The following is a 10,713-nucleotide window of genomic DNA, read 5'->3' on the forward strand; positions in this document are numbered from 1 at the left end:
AATTAGACAAAAAGGTGGGGAAATGCTATGGAATAATCTTTTTGTTCACTGTGAATATGTATTACTCTAATTGGTAATAAGAACTGACTACCTGATGGCTAGTCAGGATTTGGGGGGGGGGCAAAGAGAACACTGGGAAGAGGAGGGGCAGAGTCTGAGGAGTCTCGAGGAGACACCATGAGACACAGAGCAAGCAGGATGGGCAGTACATGGGTGAGGTAAACAAGCCTCAGAGAATCACAAAAAATAATAGAAATGGGTTAATTTAAGTTCTAAGAGCTAGCTGAAAAAACAAGTCGAAGATTTCAGTCAAGCATTTATAATTAATGTGGTTATTTGGGAACTGGCTGACAGGACAGAAAAGTCCACCTACCCAATTGTCATCCAAGGAGCACCCATTGATGGGAGCAGACATGGAGACTCACAGTCATACGCTAGGTGGAGCTGGGGAGCTTCACAGAAGACAGGAGGATGTGGAGGGCCGCAACCACATTCTCCATTACTTTAAGGGACAGAGGTAGTTGACCTCTGTGACTTCAAGGTGTGGCAGTACACACCTTTAATCCCAATGCCTGGGAGGCAGAGACAGATCTCTGTAAGTTCAAGGTGTTGTAGCACACGCCTTTAATCCCAGCATTGGGAAGGCAGAGACAATGGGACTATAATGCGCATGTGCTTGGTAACTTTCCACTGCTGCGTCCATGCCTACTCCCGTGGTGTCATCTGGGTTGATGGGCAGCGGACCAATCCAAGAGTGACACGTCCGAAGCGAGGACTGTTTCCTATATAAGGGATGGGTTCCCCTCATTCTGGGTCTCTGCTTTGGAAGCTTATGCTCTCTCTCTCTCAAGACGCATTAAAGCTTTTCTGCAGAAGGATCCTAAGTGTGCCGCGTCGTTCTTGCTGGCGAGATGGTAGCACGGGACAGTAGGAAGGATTGTATTAGCCAGAGATGTTGAGGATACCAGGAAATCACAGGCCACAGAGTCAACTAAACAGGGCTCATGGGGACTCAGAGAAACTTAAACTACAAATACAGACCCCATAGACGTCTAAGCTAAGTCCTCTGCATATCCTTTATGTGTAGCTTGGTGCTCTCATCAACAGTGGGAGCCCGGGGAGGGGGGTAACTCTGTTTTGCCTATGCTTGGTACCCTTTACCTTCTTCTTACTGGGTTGCCACATCTAGGTGTAGTATGAGAATTTGTTCTTGGTCTTATTGCAAATTGTTAGGCAGTATTTGTTGGCTATCTCTAGGAGGCCCACTCATTTCTTTCTATTTATTTATTTATTCATTTATTCATTCATTCATTTATCTGTTTTGAAGGGAAAATGGAGGAGTTGATCTAGGGAAGAGGAAATGCGGAGGTAGGGACTGGGAGAAGGGGAAGGAGGGGAGATTGTGGTCAGTATGTAATGTATGAGAGAAGAATAAGAGTTAGATAATAATAAAATACTATTTTAAGTGACAAGTCAGGGAAGATGCAACTCTAAGTCAGAAGCAAAGTGGTTGCACCTGCAGCAAACTGCCTCAGACTAATGCACAGAGGAGGCAAAGCCCAGGATGAAGCAGTTGTGGGGGGCAGCAGAAAAGAGCCACAGTGCTCTCAAACACACTATGGCAATCTAAGTGGTCACAGAGAATGAGTCTGCAGCTACGGGGGTAAAGTGGATGTCTGCTAAGAGTGGGAGGAAGGAGGTCACCCTGAGCAAGGCTGGAAGTCCTGGAAGATGTGACAGTAGCTATCATGGCCAGTGGCAATCATTCAATGGGCACTGCTTGCTGTATCCATTGGGAGCTTACCATTGTGAATAGAGTTTATATGACCATCATGCAACATTTTAGTCATTTCATTACTAGAAGGCGGTATATTCTGGGGAGAATTTGGTACTTAATCTGTTGAAATGTGTCCCACCTTGTGAATATCAGGAGACCTAAGTCACAGATGTTGGCAAGATGGAAAATTCTGTGCTCTTAGAACTAACAGTGAGGCTGCACTCCTTGGCCTAAAAATAAACTATGGTGTATCAAGTGGGTCAATGAGCCTGCAACGCACTTAGGAAAGTCCATTTCTGCTCTTGGCCAATTCAGATCAGGGCTCCACACTTCACCTCTGTTGGAGAAAAGGTGGCTCTTTCTCCAGCAGCCCCATGGAGCTCAGAGTTTTCACAGTCTTGCTTCTTCCTGTCAGGGCTCTAAGTTTTGAGCCAACTATAGCTTCTAAATGAAGAAAAAGTCCTTCAGGGGTGCTCCATCACACCACAAGGACACTTCCTCAGCTATGTTTGGTATTCATAATACCCAGAACCTGGAAACAACCTAGATGGCCCTCAACCAAAGAACGAATAAAGAAAATATGGTGCCTTTGCATAATGGAGTACTACTCAGCTTTTAAGAACAATGACATCATGAAATTTGCAAATGGCAAATGCATGGAGCTAGAAAAGATCATCCTGAGTGAGGTAACCCGGACTCAGAAAGACAAGCATGGTGTGTACTCATTCGTAAGTGGATATTAGCTGTTGTGTAAAGGATAACCATGCTACAGTCCACAGACCCAGAGAGTCTATATAACAAAGAAGGTCCAAAGAGGGACGCACGGATTTTCCTAGGAAGGGGAAATAGATCTCCTGGGTAAACAGGGGGAGAGTGGGGATGTAAACATGAGGAATTGGATTGGGCACAGAATGGAGGAGGAGAGTAAAGAAAGGGATGTTTGATGGGGGCATTTGGAAGTCAGGTAGAAGCCTGGTGCAAGGGAAACTCCCACAAATCTGCAAGGATGACCCCAGGTAAGACTCCTAGCAATAGTGGATAGGTAGCCTGACCTGGTCATCTCCTGCAATCATATTGTAACTACGGTAATTATTCCTAATTGTCATTCATTAAAAAACCTTCATCCAGTGACTGCTGGAAACAGACGCAGAGATCCACAGCCAAGCACTGGACTGAGCTCCAGGAATCCTGGAGAGAGAAAGGATTATATGAGCTGGGGAGGGGGGGAATTGTCAAATCACAAGGGAACCCACAGAGACAGCTAACCTGGACTCATAGGAGCTCACAGTCACTGGACTGACAGCTAAGGAGCCCACATGAGACCAATCTAGGCCCTCTGTATATGTATGACAGTTATGTAGTTTGGTCCATTTGTGGAACTCCCAGCAATGGGAGCAGAGCCTGTCCCTGATGTTTTAGCAAGCTTTTGGGTACCTACTCCTCATACTGGGTTGCCTTACCAAGCCTTAACATGAGGGGAGGAGCTTAGTACTACCTCAACTGGATATGCCATGTTTTGTTAACACCCATGGAAGGCCTGCCCCTTTCTGAACAGAAGCAGAGGAGGAGTGGGTTGGGGCATGCAGAGGGGAGATGGGGGAGGAAAGGGGAGGAGAAAGTGGAGGGAAACTGTGGTCAGGATGTAAAATAAATGAATAAATTTAATTAATAAAAAATTAATAAATGAGGCTTCCTTAAAAATTAAGATAAGAAGGGGTATGTGGGAAGGTTTGTCGTGCAGAAATTGTGGATTTATATTATAATCTTAAAGATAAAAGAAAATACTACATTTTTGGTGCTTAGGAGATGGCTCGTTGGATAAGAGCATCAGGAGCTCTTCCAGGAGATTACAGTTCAATTCTCAGCACTTACATGACAAGCAAGCAAGCATCAGGAGCTCCAGATCCAGGGGACTATTGAACCTCTTCTGGGTTTGACCATGACCAGGAAGTAATATGGTATACATAACATATACAGGCAAAACACCCAGACAGACAGACAGACAGACAGACAGACAGACAGACAGACACACACACACACACACACACACACACACACACACACACACAAGAAGTTCTTTTATTAGGCTCTTTATATTCATCGAAAGCCAATAATTGAAGAAGTGAGGAGCTGAAAAAGGTGCCTATGATGAACATAAACAGAAAATATTTGTATTCTGAATGTTAAAAAGTACCTGTAATTCAATATGTAAAGTACAGATTGATTACAGCAAAATACAATAGCTTTGGACAGATCACAAAAGGTGTGTAGGTTAGCAATTACCACGTGGAATGCTTTCATCATTATAGCACATTGGGGAAACAAAATAAAAACACAGCAGCATCATTTTATACATACAAGAATGGCCAAAATCAAAAGGATTGAAGTACAACCTCTTCCCTGAGACTTAGAGTGTCTACAGCTGACAGGTATTGTTGATGGAAGTGTGGGTCCTTTCAACTGAATCTAAATGCATGCTTCCCCTACCACCACCAACCAATCACCAAGTTAGTGCACATACCAACCAAAGAAAGGTTCCTGAGGGCTTCTTTTTAAAATTATTTTTAACTATGTGCATATGTGTCAGTGTGTACCCATGAGTGCATGTGTCCATGAAGCTTGGAAGAGGGTGTCATGGTCCCTGTAACTGGAGGTACAGGGGTTTTTGAGTTGTCTGATAGCAATATCTGCTCCTAACAGTGGAGTCAACTCTCCAGCCCCGAGAATTTTTTCTCAATAACCAAAAACTAAAAGCCATTCAATTGTGTTCATTAAGAATAAAAAGGTAAAGTACGCTGTTTTAATTTAAAGGAGTTCTTCACAGCAATGAGAGGAATGAACTGCTGCTGTCTATAACATGTATGAACACCGCGTGCTTAATTGTGAATGAAGCAAATGTAAGACATAAGACAGTACATACAATATGATTCTGTCTATGAATTTTATAAACAAAATTAATTTGTTATGATACATATCAAAATCATACTTACCTTTGGGAACAGTATCTAGGAGAAGTATTAAGAGATTTCTAGGAAAATGTCTATGCCTCTACCTACAGATGTTATTAGATGGATAGATAGATAGATAGATAGACAGACAGACAGACAGACAGATGAATGATGATGGATGGGTGGAAAATGGATGAATGGTGTGTCTGAGTGTGTGTGTGTGTGTGTGTGCGTGTGTGTGTGTGTGTGTGTGAGAGAGAGAGAGAGAGAGAGAGAGAGAGAGAGAGAGAGAGAGAATTCATTTAATCTGTTTACGTTACACTTAAATTCTGTACATAGTTTAACACCGCATTAGGAAGGAAGGAAATAAGGTTATAAGTAGACTCTTTAATACCTGAGACTGGGCATAGAAACTATGAAATTAGCTAGGGTGATGTCACTACCCTGGAAGTCACCAACCCAAAGCGAAAAGAGGACTCAGTAGAGCACACATGTTCATCATAAATGAAAAGGCCACGCTCGTTTTATTTTTGCACCTTCACAAGAAAATACTATTCCAGAAAAAGGGTTCTAGTTTAATTGGGCAGTTAATGTTTAATAGTTTATATTTTATATTTCAGAACAAATTGTGGACTTATGGAGGCCAGTAAAAGATCCAGGAGGACTGAGAAGGAAAGCCCCCTCACTGAGACAATTCACAGACTGCTAAAAAGGTGTCAGAGCAGGGGATATCATTCCACATGCCATCCAACAAGAGCACCACACAGTGTTCCTTAAAGTCCATGTTATTGGGCTCACCAGCAGCCCAGTTAGTGTAGTGCACTATCATTCCTCTCAAATCCTCAAACTGGCCTTCAATCCTCTTATCTGTTATGCCCAGGTAAGTGATGTCTTTAGTCATGCTCTGGAGGACCCTGTTTTCCTCAGCATTCCTGGGAGTGGCCACGGAGGCCTGTATTAGGGAGCACAGAGTCTTCGCTTCATCAAAGTTTGTCTTTCGACCACTGCTCACAAAGAACTTCTTTCCGACTTGTTCACTCCTAAAAAAGAGCATCCCTAAAACGTAAAAAGATGGGAGACACTGGCTTATTTTCTAGATCACTCATTGTGTAAAATTCCAACTGAAAGGTGTATACTGCAGTTTCTCTGATAGTACAGACCACAGAGTGCCTTCCTTCATGAGCCCCCTTGTGAAATGTTCACACAAATCAAAACATGCTTCTTTTATCTAAAATTCAAGTTGAACTGTTTACCTTGCTGCTTTTCCTTGCCATGTTAATATGAATCAATAGGCCCAATGCCTTTGTAGACTTAGGTCTGCATTACAGAGCACATGTAATTTGGAGTTCTAAATTCTATCATACTGCTAACTTACAATTGAACAAAAATGTCTGGAACTATCTAGCCACAGCCGGGAGACGCATGATTGACTCCATTGTCTGGTCTAGATCCCAGCATTACAAAGGAGCCCACATTCTATTTTCACAGGACGGCGGTCCTGGAGTCACACTCACTGCAAGGTAGAAGCTGATTCTACCACTGAACTCTGTGAATTTGAGTAAGTAATTGTATTCCCATCTTCCTCTATTTCTCCCAAATGATTGTTGGGAGGGTATTATGAGATCAGAATATGAGCGATTTTTTCCAGGTCCTAGAAAACCATATGCGGGCAGTGAGTATTCTCTGCCTTCCGCCATTCCCAAATTTGAGGTTGCCTGAACAAGAGAGGAAGGGTACTTACACCTCTTAAGGCTTCTCAGCTCTGATTCCAGAGCTGAGATTTTTGCATCAATTTCTCTGGTGTCAGATTCTAGAAAATTAAACAGCAAAAACCACTGTTAGGGTGAGGATGAAAACTTTGCCTATTGGGGAGTGTGGTATCTTTTTCAGATTTAAAAAAAAAAAGAAGCAACGTTTACTTTTATTTTTTAAGGTTGATATACTTTAACAGAGAAAACAATCTGTTTTTACCTGACCTAAAATATCAATCTTTGCCTGATACTTTATCTAAAATAGGCACTTAGTAGCTACTTTTGCTTAAATAAATAAATAATAAAGATTTGACTCCTTGCTTAAACTTACAAGGCACATAAAGGTAGAAAGAATGAGTGTCCTTCCTGTCATTCCTGTCTCCACTTCGTGTTCGTTTACTCTGGACCACCTCTTTACCTCTGCACGGCAGCAGGCTAGGTGGCCACACACTGCCTTTTGAACCCACCTCACCCTCCTCCAGGACAACAGTGCAAGGCTGGTGTCATCATCAGAGTCCAGGCAGATCAAATTCTTACAGGGCAGACTCCCTTCCAAGATAAGGCAGTTCCCCGTGAGGGCAGGCCAACAGTGTAGAACAGAAACGACCGCTTGTGGGAATCAGACTGGTATCAGTATCAAGTGATACTGGCAAGAGGTATTTCTTTAGCCTGCCTCTCTGAACCACAGCTGGGGACAATCATCAATGAAAGCACCCCTCAGCAGGGCTGCTTACCTGTAAGTCCTTTCTGTCCCCTATTCTATTTGGTCCTCTATTTAAGCTTGAAGACAGACTGAGAATCAATGATCCCTTTATTTGCTTCTCTCACAAATACGAGTGTGTTTCATTGATATATGTGACCACTTCCTAAATATAACACCAATAGCACAGACACTGAGAGCAAGAGTTAATAAATGGGACCTCCTGAGAAGTTTCTGTAAAGCAAAGGACATGGTCAACAAGACAAAAAACAAAACAAAACAAAACACCACAGCCTACAGAATGAGAACGTGATCAGGAAACAGAACTGGGCATCGACCCTTGCAGTATTGAGAAACAGTACACCCCACCAGCATTCTGGGCTCCAGAACCTCAAATGTCATCAGCACAGACATTCTGAAATGATCTCCTTACCAACACGCTCTCCAGGGTCTCCTTTTGGCCCCACAGCTCCTTTTGGTCCCTCTTCTCCTTTTGACCCAGGAATCCCTGGGGATCCTGCAGGTCCTACTTTTCCAGGAGGGCCCTGCAAGCCTCTGAGCCCTTGACCTGTTGGAAGGCAAACAAATCTATGCTTTTGCTGATCTTTTTCCAAAGGTTTGATGTTTAATCCCCTGCGGTAAGATAAAGTCTCTGTGTTCCATGAGTCAGACTAACATGCAGTCTACTTTTCAGGACAGGTAAGACAAAAATCACACACTTCTGTGTAGGCATCCAGTGTGCCAGAGAACTGGAGCTTTGTGTTTTTGAGTTACAGTATGTTGCTGAGGAAAGTACAATATGCCTAACATTTACCCTCCTTGTATTTGCAGTCAGTTTCTTCCGGAATGTAGTCACAGAAAGAGGTTAGAGAGATGGCTCAGTGGTTAAGAGTATGAACTACTACTACAAAGGACATGAGTTCAGTTCCCAGCATCCATTCTAGGTGTCTCATGCCTGTAACTCCAGCTCCAAGAAGACACTGTCTGAATACACAACTGTGTACACACATACACACACAAACACACACACACACACACACACACAAACCTTGCATAATTAAAACTAATTTTTTAAGAGCAAAGAAAGCCGTTGAATGCATACCTGGTTCTCCCTTCTCACCCTTGGTACCATCACGTCCATCTTTGCCTGGTAAGCCATTCAGACCTGGAGAACTGCAGGCAATCACGGGGCAGGCACTTTGAGCACCTTCTATTATAGACTCTGCATAAGATGCTGTTACCACACCCAGGAGAAGGAGTGACGGGAACAGGAACATGGTCCTCACCTTGGTGTGGGGAAAATCATGGAAGATTACACCATCCCTTTCGGTTCATCGGCATGGATCTACCATACTGACCTCTGTCCTGTAACTTGGGGACAGACCTTGTACATATGGATTGCTCACTGCTAGTGTCCAGAGTGGGTATTTTGAAAAGCAATCACTTACGATACTGTGCCTGTTAGTTAACAAACGTAGGCATAACAACATAAGATGCAGTGAAGGCCCTTCTGAAAAAGGTCACCAGGGCCCAGGTCACTGGTATCATTGCAGGCAGGTTGTGAATGAGCTTCTCACGGCAGTGAGAGCAGAACAACTTCACATTACCAATTCACTAACGCCTGGTGCCTTGGAGGATGGGAATGAATGGAGCGCACTGTTCTGAAGGATCTCACCTTCCTACACTTGGACACCAACTGCAGCCTATATCCTCTTTTTACGCTGGAATAGATGACTTCTCCTCTCCAAGACCAGCCAGTTATTCTTCCCCGGTTTCCAACAGTAAACTATAGGCTAGTGATTAAAAGACACAGGGCCAGACTCTGATCACATAGTAAGTCTACTAGCTCCACTCTGAATGCACTTCTTGGTAGTTCCTTTCCACACCGCAAGACAGGGTTACTGGGACAGCATTTTCTCTGTAAATTTCTCTCTAATAGATTTCTTTCTACTTCCTAGATGGTGCATGACAAAAGTGCTGGCAATTAGCCACATCTGTCTAGAATGCCTCTGCCACCATCACATCTGTCCTTCAAGGCTTTCTTCTAGCTATTCCTCACTAGGAAACCATAACACCTCAGTCCTTAGGCCTTAGATCCCACGGCACTCTCCTTGTAATGTCTTCTTTGCCAACAGATAATTGAGAAAACAGACATGTCCCAGCAAACAGAGAAAGTGCTGAGTTCTGTCTGACCTGCCTCTTACCTCAAGTCTTCATACATGAATCAGATCTCTTGACTGTGAACAGAGGAACCAAAATCCACTCACCAGAAAAGACTTATAGGACTTTGACACAGCAAGGGTTCAGTGGCCAAGTTCCACTCAACTGGGAACGCTGACAGATACCTCCAAGTGAGGAAGGAGCCAACCCTGATTAAAAAGGGATAATCCATGAAGACCTTCAACCCCAGATTAATAAGCAACTCTCTTTAGGACTGTATTAGATATTTAGAAGGATTTACCCAGAAGCCTCCAGGGGGTGCAACATGGATGTCCACCTTAATACAGTACCACCTCCCCTTCAATTGACATCCATTTTGCTAATTCTCATAACTGAGTTACCATAATAAGCAGGTTCAAGAGGCTAGTCATAGCAATTTCCCTGCTTCCAATACAGAAACATACACATACCCGAGCATACACATGCTCTGTGCACACTATATACACATGCACATGTACACTATAAAGGATAGTAGACCTTTTTGCTGCTGTCAATACATGAAGAACACTTCTAGATTCACACTACTGTCTTCTAACTGGGATGTTCTCACTCTTTAGCGTTCTTCTCTCCGATTCTTTCTCTTCTACTCAAAGATTCTTGTCTAGGAGAAACTTCCTGTGATCTTATCTTAAATAGTTCTACCCAGTCCCCTTACCATGGACTGTGTTTGTTTGTACTGACTACATTGTATTATAGCCATCTTAATGTGGTAAAATGTATATAACATACCTACTTAGACCATTATTAAATGTGTAAGTCAGTAAGAACATTTATGATGTTGTGAGGTTGTCCTAACCCATCCCCAACAATATTTCATCATCCCAAACTTAAATTCCACACACTAAACAGTAACGACCCAACTCTCCCCTCCTTACCACCGCTGGCAACTGTCGTTCTATTTCCTGTCTCTAAGAAGTTAACTACTTCAGGTGGAGCAAGTAGTTGGAATCGTGCAATAATTATCCTGTAGTGTTGGGAGGAGAAGACAATGAACATCTTGTGGGTAAATAGTCTTTGCTTTGTTGCTTAGTTGGGGCAGTATAGCAGAAGTGGCATGGGACATTCAAGAAGTACAATTCAGTAAGCTCTGAATTACATTTCTTTCCTCCATTCATTTATTTGTGTATGTTTGCATGCATGTGTGCGTGCATGGGTCCGTGTGCACATATGTATGCCATGGTACACATATAGAAGTCAGAGGGCACAGGGCAGTTTGGAGGTATCTCTTCATCCCCCATACGGGCTCTGGGAATCAAACTCAGGTAGCCAGGTTTGGCTGCAAGCACCTTTACCTACACTGAGCCATCCCACTGGCCC

At 43.2% G+C, this 10,713-nt stretch overlaps 1 protein-coding gene across 2 annotated transcripts; it reads right to left on the minus strand.

Moving 5' to 3' along the window:
* Window positions 1–5,219: 5,219 nt before the first annotated feature.
* Window positions 5,220–9,564, minus strand: Mbl2 (mannose binding lectin 2). 2 transcript variants are annotated; one of them, XM_048438822.3, is made up of 5 exons: window positions 9,444–9,564; window positions 8,279–8,462; window positions 7,610–7,744; window positions 6,467–6,535; window positions 5,220–5,781 (listed from the first exon to the last, which is right to left on the minus strand). In XM_048438822.3, exons 2-5 carry the CDS (start codon window positions 8,451–8,453, stop codon window positions 5,408–5,410), a joined length of 753 nt encoding a protein of 250 aa, XP_048294779.1. In that variant the 5' UTR covers window positions 8,454–8,462; window positions 9,444–9,564; the 3' UTR covers window positions 5,220–5,407. The 2 variants fall into 2 exon arrangements, with proteins under 2 accessions (XP_048294779.1, XP_048294778.1); XM_048438821.3 differs by having other exon boundaries at window positions 9,381–9,535.
* Window positions 9,565–10,713: the final 1,149 nt, after the last annotated feature.

Source organism: Myodes glareolus, chromosome 7, assembly GCF_982192425.1.
Source record: "Myodes glareolus chromosome 7, mMyoGla1.1, whole genome shotgun sequence".
In the NCBI taxonomy this organism is placed as follows: Eukaryota; Metazoa; Chordata; class Mammalia; order Rodentia; family Cricetidae; genus Myodes; species Myodes glareolus.